This window comes from Carica papaya, chromosome 5, assembly GCF_054855325.1.
Source record: "Carica papaya isolate Zhongbai chromosome 5, ASM5485532v1, whole genome shotgun sequence".
NCBI lineage: Eukaryota > Viridiplantae > Streptophyta > Magnoliopsida > Brassicales > Caricaceae > Carica > Carica papaya.
In genome coordinates, this window is record NC_142313.1 from 40,512,552 (window position 1) to 40,527,502 (window position 14,951).

Sequence of the window (14,951 nt, forward strand, 5' to 3'; positions counted from 1 at the left end):
ACCTTAATATAAGAGATTTGTTATAATAAATTTGTGTATACCACTTAATTATGAAACAAATAAATTTATGTTTAAAAAACATAAATAGTTAACAGTACAATATTAAAGTATATTAGACTTGATTCATTTTTGTAAATTCTTTCATATATTTTTGTTTAATAATTTTCTTTTAAATTTTTATTAATATTCTATTGCGTAATCACATCCGTAGCTTCATGATGACAATCATTCTATCATACACACAGACATATATCTATATATGTGTATTTATGTCTACAGATACACGAGCAACTTAAGCCACTGAATTATTATCATGCAATAGCAGGCTGGCCTGAAGCCTGAAAATCTATCTTCTTCTTCTTCGTCGTCGTCTTCTTGTTCTTCTTGTTGGATTTGAGTAATGGAGAAAACCAGGTGTATGTTGCCTCTTTGTGAAAAGATTTACGAGAAGAACACGATAAAAAGATGTGTGGATCTGACTCTCCTCCTTCTTCTTCTTTCTCTCCTTCTCTATCGTCTTCAAAACATAAAAAACCATGGAGTTGCTTGGCTTCTTGCTTTTCTCTGTGAGTCATACTTCACCTTCCTCTGGTTTCTCACAACCACCATCAAATGGACTCCTGCTCATCATAAAACTTACTTGCAGAACCTTGACCAAAGGTAAATAATTAAACATACTATATTTTCTCTCTCTCTTTTTCTTCCTTTAGATTTCCTTGCCTCTACGTAAGTTGACATGCTAATAATTTTCTTTTCTGTTGATGTGTGTGTGTGTGTGTGTATATACATAAAGGGTGGGAGAATTTCCAGGAGTGGACATGTTTGTAACAACGGCAGACCCAGAGCTGGAACCACCAATAATCACTATAAACACCGTGCTGTCTTTAGTGGCGGTGAATTATCCAGCAAACAAGCTTTGTTTGTATGTGTCTGATGATGGCTGCTCACCTCTCATCTATTATTCTCTCATCCAAACAATCCCTTTTGCAAAGCTTTGGATTCCTTTTTGCAAGAAGTATAATCTTCAAGTCAGAGCTCCCTTTAAGCATTTTTCCACCTCTAACTCTCCATGTTTATCCCAACCATTTAGTGCTCATCAAGCAGACCAGTTTCAACAAGAATGGGAGAGAATGAAGGTCATTATTATTTTTTATGTACTTTTTAATAATAAAAAATTATATATTTCATAAATAAATTATATGACATATATATATATATATGTTGTTGATTAGTTTTTGTTGATTTGTAGATGGAATATGAGCAGCTTTGTTGGAAATTAGAAGCTGCAGCTGAGAAGGGTTTTCCACCTGATTTTGATGAAGACTTGGCTATTTTCTCTGGCATTCAACGTCAAAACCATCCCACTATAGTTAAGGTATTGACACTATTTGTCATTTGATTTAATATATGCATATATTTAAAGTTATACATATTAATATGGTATTTCTACTAAAATTTATATTTGTATACGCATTGATGCTGTGTATATATGTTACAAATAACTTTTTAAAGGAGAATATTACAGATAATTTTATATTATCATATATATATATATATATATATTTGTATTCCGGATGCAGGTGATATGGGAAAACAAGGAAGGTGTAGTTGATGGGTTGCCACATTTAATTTACATATCTCGTGAAAAGCGACCAAATCATCCACACAACTACAAAGCAGGCGCCATGAATGTATTGGTAAGATATTTAATCAAGTACTTTTATTATGAACGCTTTCTTAAACTCTTTAATTATATAAGAATTTTGAAAAACATATGCAACTTAGTTTTTATACTTTCATTAATGTTTATATCAAAACCATTCAAATCATTAACATGCGATAAAAATTAGTATAAGTTTCCCTATTTGTTCTTATAGAGTAACTTTCTTTAGAGAAAATGTTAGAAATTATGCCAAAAATTGTTTCATAAATTAAACATCTATTGAGAAAGGCTCATCCAATGTCAAAATGATCCAATATAAATAAACATAAAAATCTATCAGAGCCTCAGAAACATCGAGCTAGTTAAGGGGATGTAATGAACCCAATGGACTAGATAATTTATGCAGAGTGTTACCTTCAAGATAAATATAGAAGAGTTGAACGTCACAACCTAAACAAAACATGTTCCTGATTGGATTTTCTACACTAATGTCATCAAAGTGGTGGAGGACCGGTTGTTAGAGGAGGCGTCTGACTTGGATGAAGTCAGCCTCGATATTGCACTTCATAATAACAACACTCAAGATGAGCTTTAGACCCATAAAAACACCATGAGACTCGAAAAATAAGGTTCGGATAGTATCTGAATTACTCATGAAGTTAGTTAATTCTCCTAGTCGTTCTTGATGAGGTAGCCAGCAATCACAGGTTCAGTGTCACGTAGAATAGAACCATCAGTGCTCAGCTTGTGAGAGACCTTCCAAACTAACCAAGGATATTTGGATGAATTACTAAGATTTGAAGTCAAGCTACAATAGGAAAGATCACCCTCGAACTCTATTATCTCACGTGTGCTCGCGCTAATACTAAAATTCTATTTAATCCACATATAAAAAATAAGTATGAACCAATTATTTATACTTCCAACTTTCATCAAATCACGTTAGTCTTGTAATCTCATACAAATCACTGAGTATGGACCAATTATTAACACCTTGAAACATTTTTCAAGAGTTAAATCTTTAAATCTTTAAAGAACAAATGAGGGACCCTTCAGCTACTTGGTGAAAAATCTTTACAAAACCCAACAATGGAGTAAACAAGCAAAAAAATCTTGATATTAGCATGATGGTAACATTCTTTAATCACTCTAATTCATACAATAACTCAGAAAGATCAGAAAAAAAAAAAGAAATTAATAAGTTTTTGCTCTAATTACTAGAATAATATATATTCGTTACAAATCATGAAATTTTGTTATTAAATTTATTCATTTTATCTGCTAATTTTATTTTTGGTTCGTAATTAATCTAATGAGCAGACAAGAGTATCCGGGTTGATGACAAATGCACCATTTATGTTGAACGTAGACTGCGACATGTTTGTCAATAATCCAGAGATTGTTCGTCTTGCGATGTGTTTATTGCTTGGTTCGACTTCTGAGATCGATTGTGCATTTGTTCAAAGTCCACAGTTGTTCCATGATAGTCCAGAAAATGAATTACTTGTTATGCAGAAAGTGAGTGCTCCAAAATTTCTATTTAATTTAATCTTAATTATTTAAGTCCTTAATTTTTCTTAATTAGTTTGTTATGGTAATTAATTAATGAGAAATAAATAATTTCTTCATGACCAATTATTTTAAAAGAGAAAAAATTACATATTAAATCAATTATTTATACCATAAATGAGTTAAAAATTTATACCTCCTAATAATTGCATAAGTTTAAGAAAGAAGCAAAAATATTACTTAAATTTTATCAATGGAAAGTTTTGGGTTTTAGTTACAAATTGTTACTACTACATAGCCAGCTGGGCTATATATATGTATAATCTATATCTTCAGGCTTTCATGCCGGGATTAGAAGGAAGTCAAGGACCTGTCTACCAGGGGTCAGGATGCTTCCATAGACGAAAAGTCATATATGGTTTATGGCCAGATGATGTCCAAATTGGAGGAGAAAATTCTCTCTCGTCTCCAATAAATGGTATGATATATATATATATATGTGTGTGTGTGTATTAATGTATGTACTTGGTTATATATAGTTCTTCTTTAGATTTCTGGCCATTTTCTTTATGTTTTATGAATCAAGATTTCTACTTATTCACCCCCATGAAACGATGATTGACTCGACATATGCACCTCGCATGTGTGTGTGTGTGTGTATACATGTATATGTTGCAGAGAAGTTGGGGGAAGATAGACTAAGCAACGAATTTGGAGAGTCAAAGGAGTTTGTGAAGTCAGTGGTGGAGGCTTTGAAAGGGAAGACAAATTGTTCCAACAATCTTTTGAATTTTCTCGAGGAAGCACATCGACTTGGAGACAGTACCTATGAATATGGTACTGGCTGGGGTAAAAATGTTAGTATCATTGATTTAATTTCTCTTACGACTTCCTTTTAAGTATATTCTATTCCGTATTTTGAATAATTTTTAAACGAAATTTTATATATTCTATTAATTAAATGATACGTACGTAATAGCAATAGTATAATATAAGCCAATTGTTTTTAATAAAATTAGTGAGAAAAAATTTTATGTAATAGTTTCTAAAGAAAGTAATTTTTGTATAATTTTTTTAAGTAGAGAAATTTAGATGTATCTCATGGAGCTTTTGAAGAAAATTATAGTTTTTTTTTTTAATAATTAATATACAAACACACGACATCCCACCTTTTAATAGTCAGAATTGTATGCTGATATGTATAAAATATATGTAAATTTAAAAATGAAAGATAAAAAAATATTTTTATTTAGAAAATAGAGTTATAAATATTTGTAAATAAAAATAGTTTAAAAAGAAATATTAGATTATTCGATTATAAAAAAGAAAACAAATAAAATATTCACGTTGAATTTATTCTATTATTTATGCAGTTTGGTTGGATTTATGGATCTATTACAGAAGATGTGAACACAGGATTGAAGATTCATGAAAAAGGTTGGAAAAGTATTTATTTATGCCCAGAGCCACCAGCATTTCTAGGTTGTGCTCCCAAGGATGTACCAAGGGCAATGAGCCAACAAAAAAGGTGGATAACGGGATTGCTTGAAATCCTAGCTAGTAAAAACAATCCCATACTTGGAGTTGTCAATAAAAAGCTCCATGTCAGGCAATGCTTAACTTATCTATGGCTACTTTCGTGGGGTTTACGTTCTATTTTTGAACTCTCCTATGTTTTTCTCCCTGCATTTTGTCTCATTATCAACTCCAATTTCTTACCCAAGGTACTTTTCTTTTCTTTTCGAGATGTTATAAAGGATTTTACTAATTCACACTTTTCATATATAAGTTTGAAATAATGAATAACTTGAAATCTTGTGTTTTTATATGTGAATCATGCAGGTGGATGATATAGCAATGTGCATTCCTGTCTCGATTTTGGTGATTTATATTTTATATACTATATCAGAATATTTAAATTTGGGGATGTCAATTCGATGTTGGTTAATTAACCAGAACATGTCAAGAATAATAAAAACAAGTGCATGGTTATTTGGGATATATGATGTTGTACTTAAGCTTTTAGGGGTGTCTAACACAATCTTTGTAGTTACAAAAAAGGACATATCGTCCATTTCAAGTATTGAAGACTCTGATGCAACTAAGTTCACGTTCGATGAATCTATATATTTCGTTCCAGGAACAACTATTTTACTGGTACACCTCATGGCGTTGTCTACACAACTACTAAGGTTGGGAGGAGTAATAGGTGATGATGGGAATGGCTCGGGGGTAGGAGAGGTTATATGTAGTTTATGGGTGGTGCAAACTTTTTGGCCTTTCTTGAATGGGTTTTTTGAAAAAGGAAAGTATGGGATTCCTTCATCCACTATATGTAAGTCTATTGCTTTGACATCTTTCTTCTTTTATTTGTCCAAGAAATGTATCTAATTTATATGTGATCACAACTACTTTTGTCTATATTACTTTCTTTTTAAGTTAATTCAAATCATAAGTTTTTTTATATATTATAAATTTAAATACATCAATAATATTTATTAATTTTCTAGTAGGTGATATACTCGAGTTGTTATCTATTTTCTTTAATAATAATCTTAAGTTCTATTAACTTCACAATGCGTTACATAGTATATTATTTAATTTTTTCAAAACTATATATAGGGTCATTGGCATTTACTATCCATTAATATTGTATTTTTTTTTATGCCATACATAATGGATGTAATAGACATGATGCAAATCTTTTTATGCTTACCAAGTGGAGCTTAGTAATTTGGAAAGTATAAGGAAGCTTCTTTCAAGCCACTATTTCTAAAGTTCAAATTGATGGGGGCTCTCAATTGTGGCCTTAAGACTCTTTTCTATAAGAAAAGAAATCATAAATGAGAGAGAGAGAGAGAGAGTCAAGGAAGAAACACAATGGGACCAAGAGGAAATAATAAAGAAACTATTCCAATTTTAGTAATATGATTTCTTTCTACATTATTTTTTTAATTAAATTTAAATTTTATATACTTCGATAATTAATATATATATATATATATATCAAATATAATACAAAATTTCAAGATTTCTTTGCCTCATAGAAACTATCATCCTAACAATTTCCCTTGCCTTCATCAATCTCTCTCATTCTTTAACTATTGCGCTTAAAGAAAAGTATTGATTAGTTTCAGTCAGATAGGTAAAAAGATTCTCAAAACCAAATTAATTGACGAACCAATGCAACAAAACTAAAAGTGAACTAATTAATCTTAATCGGTCGGTTCGGTTTTGAACCGGAAAAGCCAAATTATGAAATTTTTTAGGGTTGGTTTAAAAGGGTTTTAAAAAAGATTGAAAAAAAAAAAATTCCAAAGGGGTTTGGTTTACGGGTTGTCTTGAGTTGGGCCTGATTGGATTTGAGTTGATTTAAAAGGCTTGGCTTTGGATTTTATTAAGACTTTAGGTTTTAAGATTGAGCTATATATATATATATATGTATATACACACAAAATTAGCACTCTTGTATTTGGTGGGTCGCCTAAACTAGAAAGAAATTAATCATGTAGACGATATTAAATATTTTAATCAGTACACTGGAAACTATTGAGCTATATATATACATATACAAGGTTGGTCCAAGGACAAGTCACTGTCTGTACGACTAATACAAGTGTATATGTATGTGTATGTCTTAATGGAGGATATGGATGCTGGTCTTTTTTTGTGAAGATATCACAGTAAAGATCCTCCTCCTTCTTTGGAATTCATATATATATATATATATATATAGCTAATTAATTCGTAACAAAAACGGCTGCTGATAATAGATATATATATATATATTGGAATCCTAACCTAAAGGTGATATGAGAATTTTATATTATTTAGATTTTGTTAATCAGATGTAAAACATGAATGTACCATATGTATACATATATATATATATATTATGTAGGTCATATATTGCAAGAAAAAGATATATATGGCGTTCCTCATGACTTTCCCTCACACTGCTCAACAACTCTCTCTCTCTCTCTCTCTCTCTCTCTCTCTCTCTAACTCTCCCTCTCCCTCTCTAATTGTTACAAATATATATATATATATATATATATATAAATGTGTGTGTATATACTACCTAGGATTCATCAAGATAAGTCACTGCAAAGCAGTGGTGGATACCCTTTTTTCTTAAGATAGCAGAAATCAGCATTTATTAACCCATATACATATATGTATACATATGCATGTCTTGTATTGATATAGTACTGTACTTTTTCACTAGTGGATCTGTTGGTATTTAAATCCATATATCTATCTATATATATATATGTCGTCCCTACTCGAAGAGGAAAATTCTGACCCCAAAATTATTATTTCTCCTCATGGATCCTCCAAAACCAAAGCCATCTTCCTCCGAAACTTCAAACGTAATCCCTGCCTCCTGCTTCAACCCTTCAATGGCGGACACTGAGACAAACCAAAGGACAAAACAATTACCGCACGAAGAAGACGATGCGGTTAACGAAGAAGCTGATCTTAAACTGGATCTAAGTCTCTACTCCAGTAAAGAATATTCAAGTCAAGAACTCAATCTCATTGATTCTTTCGATCATCAAGATAAGAACTTCTCGGAAACTCCTCCTCATGATCAAGATAATCAAACGGCTGAGCCTCGAGTCTTCTCATGCAACTTCTGCCACCGGAAATTCTACAGTTCACAGGCATTAGGCGGTCACCAAAACGCTCACAAGCGAGAAAGGACGCTGGCAAAACGTGGAGGAAACCGAGTCACCGGAGCCGCCGGTTTCTCATTCGGAAACCCTAATAGTTACTCCATTCTTCCTCTGCATGGCTCACTGGGAATTCAGCTTCACTCCGTCATCCACAAGCCATCATTTTCGTCATCAACCTTCACTGTAGCATGGCCGTCGACGGCGAGACCTCCGGCAACCGGCCGGCTAGGCAATTTACAGAATATTGTTCCATCTACTGCAAGATTTCGGAGATCATTAAATGGGTTTTCTTCAGGGACCGAAATAATTGGTGGGTATCGGTGGGATAACCATTTGAAGACTAAGCAAGATGAATTGAAGAAGCTTGACTTGTCTCTCAAGCTCTGAAAATTACTTGTTTTTCTCTTTTACTTTTTAACTTTTTCTGGTAAATTTAACTTTTTTCTTTTCTTCTTTTCGACATTTGTTTATTACCTTTTTTTACTTTTTTTTTTTTAATTTCTAAATTGTTCTTGATTATTTCAATTAAGTGACTCCTCAGCTTCTGTATTTGGTTGGAATATTATTTATGATCGCCTGTAAATGTAATTTGGCTTGTTTGTACCTAATCTGATTAGAGAATATTATATATATAAATCTTAATTACAACTAAAGTATTGAATGAATTACAAATACATTTTCTTTATATGAGTTTTGGTACTATAAAATTTTAAATTTTAAATAATACAGTCAAAAATTTTGAAACCCTTTTAATTTTAAATTAAAAAAGGCCTTCGAATACTGATTTCACACCCAAGTGATTATTTACAGCGAGGAATTTGCGTGCGTTTAATTTTGATTAATGGGTTAATTCCATTTCCAATTTAATTTAATTTGTTAATTAATTGCTGTTTAAATTTCAAATTTTGAATAGTGGGAATAAATATTCATGCTGGATATTAATATGGATAGGATTAATTAATTAATCAATTAATTAATTAATTATGTTTAGTAGAGAGTGATGATCGTTACTTCCTATTTTAATCAAACGTACGATTCGTCAAAGTCTTGCACGTTTCCCTTACGTGGTCCACAGTACTGCGTTTTGGTCTTTTTCCATTGTCGTTTCATACAACCGGAGAAAGTGTTGCGTACGTCGTTCAACACCATATGGTCCATGCCATTCCAATGTATACCAATCGGATGGTTGTGATTTGTCCTCGTGCCAACATCCTTGATCCACTTGTGGTTGAATAAATAGACCTTAGATAAATATTAAATATTTGAATAATTTCTTTACAAATTGTTTTTATAAACATTTTAAATGAATTCCTTAAAACATAAAACTTAATATTTATATTTTAAAATTTATTTTATATAAAAAAAAAAATCATGATGTTATATATATAATAAATTTTTATAATATCAAATTATCATTCTAATAGATACTTACATATTATTTTTTAATAAAAATATATATTTTATTAAGTAAGTATTGTTTAAATAATAAACATAATATGTTAACGATGACAAATATAAATGACTTATTGTATTATACTTAAACAACTTGTTATACTATAAAATTATTAATTCACATGTATGTATCGAGTGTTTTATGTTTGGAAAGATAGAGATTATATATATATATATATGTATGTATGTATGTATGTATGTATATATTGTAGTATATGAGAGAGGAGATGAGTGATGCATACATTAAGTCTAAGCTAAGACATCAACATCATTTTCCCAATTAAAAATTGTGGGAAAGATCTGTGTAGGGTTGATTTCTTACCTAAAGAGATATTGAATGAGTGGGGTCCATGTGGGTTTGTTGGGTCCCATCAAAAAAATCAGATTAATCATTTAATCCGATAAGCTTTTGGGTGGAATCAGGATTATAAAGTTAATCAGAATCATATTATGATGACAGTTAATTAACCTAGAACTACAAAATCAGAGATTAACTAAGGAATATTGTAATAGGTGACAGGCCTGTCACCAGTTAAGTGAATCGGGACACTGTGGGTTGTTGCCACGTGTTAATTGCGCTAGCCTGTCATTTTTTCTCGTGTTGCACTGGCTTTATCCCATCTTTTCTTTTTGTTTTTTGTTTTTTTTTAAAAAAAAATTGGGACTTAAATTAAACAATAATATATATATATTAAAAGCATATTTTAATTTTGATTGAAAGTACATTAAAATTTTTTATGTTTTGTTACAAAGTATTTTAGTATTCAGAAAAACTATAGTCAAAAGCTGCAACCAAATACTACAAGATACGTAAATATATTTCATCATATTCTAAAAAGACTATGACATGTAAATGAAGTATTTCTTATATTTACTATAAATATATATATTTGAAATCTAATAGTTATATAGAAACAACATCTTATTGGATAAATTTATAACTTATAATTTATTGCACTTGCTATATTTTTATCCATAGGTTATGTAAGTGAATAAAAATGTAAGCTTTTTGAGGTATTTCATTCAACCATCAATATATTTGTTTCACTTAGAGATGACAATGAATCGAGTTTAAAACCGATTTCATAAAATATGAACTTAACCCGTAATTATAATATATAAATTTGAACCTATTCCAAACTCGGATTCAAAAACATAAATTTTATTCGCATTTATGCAATTTGCAAGTTAACCCTCCTCCATTAAGTTTATATACATACATATAAACTCAAAACTCAAGTTTAATGCTTCAGCTTATAGATATATGTATGTATGAAGAGTACCAGATCAAAGAAGAAAAAAAATTTCATAATTAAACATGAACTTGACCAGAACACAGTGTGTCCAAGTTAAGTGAGATAGCAAAACCAATCATGTTGTATTTCAAAATTGTTCTACCAAGCATTATCATATTTTACACATTGTTAAAAATCTTATCATATTTTATAACATAGAGAAAAAATAGTTAATAAGAATCTCTTCAATTTCTAGGAAGAATTTAAATCAAGCAATTTGGATTTCCAGATCCCTACATCAGAGGACCTCAGTGACCATTCACAGCTATGAAACAACTTGAAACTTACCTCTGAAACTCATTCTGGTAGTAGCTTAACACATAGGAAAAGACTAATGTAATGTAAAAGACTTTGCTGCGGAGTATAGATGATTAGAATAGACAAACTAAACTTATATTCTGGTGGCCAATCCAATTCCTCATAAAGCTACATAACCAGCTATTCCAACAGCAATGTCGGTTTTCCAACAAACAAGAGAAGAGTTAAAGAAAAAGCAGCTTTCGCATTCAGGGTTGTTCAATTTGCAGATTTAGGTGTTTAGGTCCTGGAATTTTATTAACTTCACATTAGGAAAAAAACCTCTTTGCTTAGGTTGTTTTAACACTATTTTGTCTAGGTTATGTTTCTCTTCTTTTACTTGGGATTTATTTTGAAGTTATCCTGTCTTTATATCAATAGCAGTAGGATTGGTGTTTGTATCTTAATCTATACATATGTTCATGTAAATTTTTTATGAGTTCTCTAGATTGGAGCTTACCACCTGTCTATGTTGAATATCCCAACTAAGGAGATTTTTTATATACATGGAATATCCTATAAGAGAATAATGGATTCCTACCTATGATGAATATATGAGATGATGGATTCTATAAAAATTGATGTCGGGAGCGGGTAAATTGGGAAAATAATTTTATGAATTAGAATATGGAAAATTTGGATCAAATTTCTAGTTTATCCAGGAAAAAATTTGTCTTGAATAATTCTATGCTGTGTATTCAAATCTGAAATCTGACTCATAAAAAATTAGATGGATATATATAATGACATGGACCTCCATGGATCCTACTCCTATAAACAATTAAGTCAGAATAAATTCAAAATAAATACTAACTCAAAACTCAAATAAAACCTAACAAGAACAAAATCAAAATACTCCTAAATAGTGGGACTATTAATCCAGCAATAAATAAATTGCCAAATTTATCTACAACTTTAATTAACAGTAAACTTTTTTTTTTTTTTGCCCCTGCATCAGATAGCCAATGCACAAAACAGGTTAAGACAACAAAAATGCCAGACGAAACATTCGCAAAGGGAATATTTATTTCTTCTCAATATAAGATTTCACAGTTTCCATCCATTTAATAAACTCAGTTTTATCTTTGTTCTTCATGTATTGATGCAAGAAAACAGCAAGTTCATCATTTATACCTCTTTCCTCCAAAAAATCATAAAGTGAGTTTTGCAATTCATCATCCAGTTCCCTGCAAGCAACCAAACAAGACCCCAATGAGAATTACCACAAGATCTGAAAATCTTGAAAGGAATAAGGAATTTGACAAGGGATATATCCCATGGGATGCAGCTTTTATTTATTTTTTCTTTTAGATGTCAAAATTAAAACTGGACCAATGCAAGTATCAAATTACTTGTGTTTAAGAAAAATTAGTGTCTGTCAAATGCCAGTAAATTAGAAAGACACAATTTACTTTTAATATTTTACGAGAATGCTAAAACCAACTGAATGTAAATCACCATACTTGAACTCAGGTCCTAAATAAGGCTCTGCTAGCATCTTGCCATGCTGATGGATGTAAAGCTTTGTGATCTCTATGCTATCAGGCCAAGCTGAGCACATGATCTCCATGACTTCACCATCATCACCCTTAGAGATATTGACAATGAATGTAATGTGGAGCTGAACGTCTTCCCCCATATCACCAACAGATTTTGGAACAGGAATAGAATCATCAAACATGGTCGCCTCAATTTTAATATCCTCAGTCCGACCAAATTTTCTATTCAAACTAATCCATTGCTCTCCTGGCCGGTCATCAACTGTGAATGAACCAAATTTGGTTATAGACTGCAAGCAAATTAGGATTAGGTCAGAGTACAAAACTCAAAAGCACCACCACACTCTGTCCACAATAGACTTTTGTCAAGAATTTTCTCAAGCTTCTGTTTCTAGTTTTCCTTGACTGAAGTACACATAAAAACTTCCTGTAGTGTTTGACTATTAAGAAAATAAATTCTAAATACATTTTTATACTTCACAAATTGTAAGTTTATGCTCCAAGCAAGCCAGCCATATATGTGCATTTTCTCTAGTTACAGGTCCCAAATAATGTAAGCTATACAGCTAAAGCAATATATGAAAATAAAGCTCAGTTGAATTTTCTTCAAAATGATGTCAAATACCAACCAACCAGGATATAACCTTCTTGATAATATCTACTTTTCCCTCTGGGTTTTTAAAGAAAAAGAAAAAGGAGAAACATTTTGTTTGCAGAAAACCATTTTATATGGTTGGGTGGTTAGTATAGTCAAGATTATAAAGGATATCTGATGGGAAGGGTCCTGAAGAAATGAGATAAAGACCTTGAATTATCCTCAATTCTAACTCTAGTACTGTAATTTATATTTCAAACCTTAAAATCTGTATTACCTGGTTTCTTTATCTCTTTTCCTTCAGTAAAGAAAATAAAATTTTCTCAAAGGTAAAACCTATAAGTACACACATTACCTGTAATTTTAATTTCTAAATCAGTTGACAGCCTACTCCATTTCAGCAGATTAGACATATTATCAGGTTTAGCGAAGCAAGTCTACAGCTTCAACTTTCAAACAGAGAAACCATCAGTGACAGTGAAAATACACTGGCAAGTCTTTAATACCCAACGACACCCTCTCCAAGCACTATCTCATAGAAACAGTAACCAACAACCATAGTTTTTATACAAGTTTACCACATTATCATATTGTTGATGTGGACTTGTGAAAATATTTTATATGTATCTCGAGGGATGTTTTATATTTATTCTAAAAAATATTTTAAGAGAAAAACTCTGGTAATTTCTTTATATAAGGGCCTATTACGACCTTATCGGTGAAACACTCTCAACTTATCACAGTGGAAACGTTTTTTCTCGATGTTACTCTGTAGATGTAGGCATACTTACAAAACCGCGTTAAATGTATTGTTGTGATTGTGTGCATTTTAAGGGATTAACTTTTCCAACATATATACATATATATATATATATATATCAGTTCACCAAGAGAAAAAAAAAACAGAAGAAGTTATATGAGACTAAAAAAAAATGTGGTGGGGGAGAGACAGATTTAAGATTACCTGTCTGGGAGGGTCCTGCTCAAGTTCGTACTTGATCTCACTACGGATAAGTCTCAGAATGTTACCTTCAAAGGCGGATTTGCGCATTTCTGAAACGTAATTCCTAGTAGAGATTAAAGAGTTTGGATTAAATAAAAAAGTGTGAAGCTGCTTTTTCTGTAGACAGATTTCCGTAAGGCTCTGTCGAGGAACTGGACATCTAGGATAAGGAGAACGAAGGGTTCTACTCAGGGCTCTGATAACGCGAGCCATTGACGGCGAGTGGTTGCAGAGCTAGGGTTTAAGGAAAGATGGAGCGAAGATGGAATAACTTTAAGCCCTTCATCCTTCGTTTAAAACATTTGAGGTAAATTTAGGCGTGGAGTTTAAATACAATATAATTAAAGTAATTATATTTTTAATAATATTTTATAAGAATAAATTATTTTTATACTTCTATTATTATTATTATTATTATTTTGTAAATATTTTATTCGTTTAAAAATGTTATAAATTTATATCTAATTTTATCACTAAGATATTATTAAAATATTAATAAATAAAAAATTTTTAGAGAGATTCAAATAATTTCACATCAAAATTTTTCAAGAGAAGATAATATACTATAATATATACCATGTATGTATATCTTTTATGTTTAAAAATTTTGAAGGATAGATATATTCTCATGGTCAATCACTCATATATATATATATATATATTTATCTTCTATCAATTGAATTATCCGATTTACTATAAAAAAATGAATAAATTATTTAGATATATAAAAATTAAAGTTGAATATATTTAGACATTAAAGAGAAGAAAAATAATCATTTGTTAAAGCCTGATAATTAAAATATTTAAATATAATAATATTAAAAAAATGTTTTAATTAAAGCATAATTATTAATTTGAAGTAGTAAGAAAAGTAGAAGAGAAATATTTAAAATATAATTTTCCGTGATTAAACATTTTAAAATAAATATGGAGTGGGCCCCACCATTCATGTGTGCCTC

The 14,951-nt window shown here is 30.8% G+C and overlaps 3 protein-coding genes across 3 annotated transcripts; 2 read left to right on the forward strand and 1 right to left on the reverse strand.

Moving 5' to 3' along the window:
- Nucleotides 1-268: 268 nt before the first annotated feature.
- LOC110821174 (cellulose synthase-like protein B4) lies at nt 269-5,593 on the forward strand. Its single transcript, XM_022050905.2, has 9 exons — nt 269-660; nt 794-1,136; nt 1,250-1,375; nt 1,581-1,697; nt 2,984-3,181; nt 3,509-3,650; nt 3,851-4,029; nt 4,546-4,896; nt 5,015-5,593. Exons 1-9 carry the CDS (start codon nt 401-403, stop codon nt 5,561-5,563), a joined length of 2,265 nt encoding a protein of 754 aa, XP_021906597.1. The 5' UTR covers nt 269-400; the 3' UTR covers nt 5,564-5,593.
- A 1,611-nt stretch (nt 5,594-7,204) lies between these two features.
- On the forward strand, nt 7,205-8,400 carry ZFP1 (zinc-finger protein 1). The gene has a single exon (XM_022050830.2). The coding sequence runs from the start codon at nt 7,501-7,503 to the stop codon at nt 8,236-8,238; it is 738 nt and encodes a 245-aa protein (XP_021906522.1). The 5' UTR covers nt 7,205-7,500; the 3' UTR covers nt 8,239-8,400.
- Nucleotides 8,401-11,903: 3,503 nt separating this feature from the next.
- On the reverse strand, nt 11,904-14,305 carry LOC110821077 (uncharacterized protein At2g39795, mitochondrial). Its single transcript, XM_022050793.2, has 3 exons — nt 13,954-14,305; nt 12,359-12,684; nt 11,904-12,082 (listed from the first exon to the last, which is right to left on the reverse strand). The coding sequence occupies exons 1-3, from the start codon at nt 14,203-14,205 to the stop codon at nt 11,920-11,922; spliced, it is 741 nt and encodes a 246-aa protein (XP_021906485.1). The 5' UTR covers nt 14,206-14,305; the 3' UTR covers nt 11,904-11,919.
- Nucleotides 14,306-14,951: the final 646 nt, after the last annotated feature.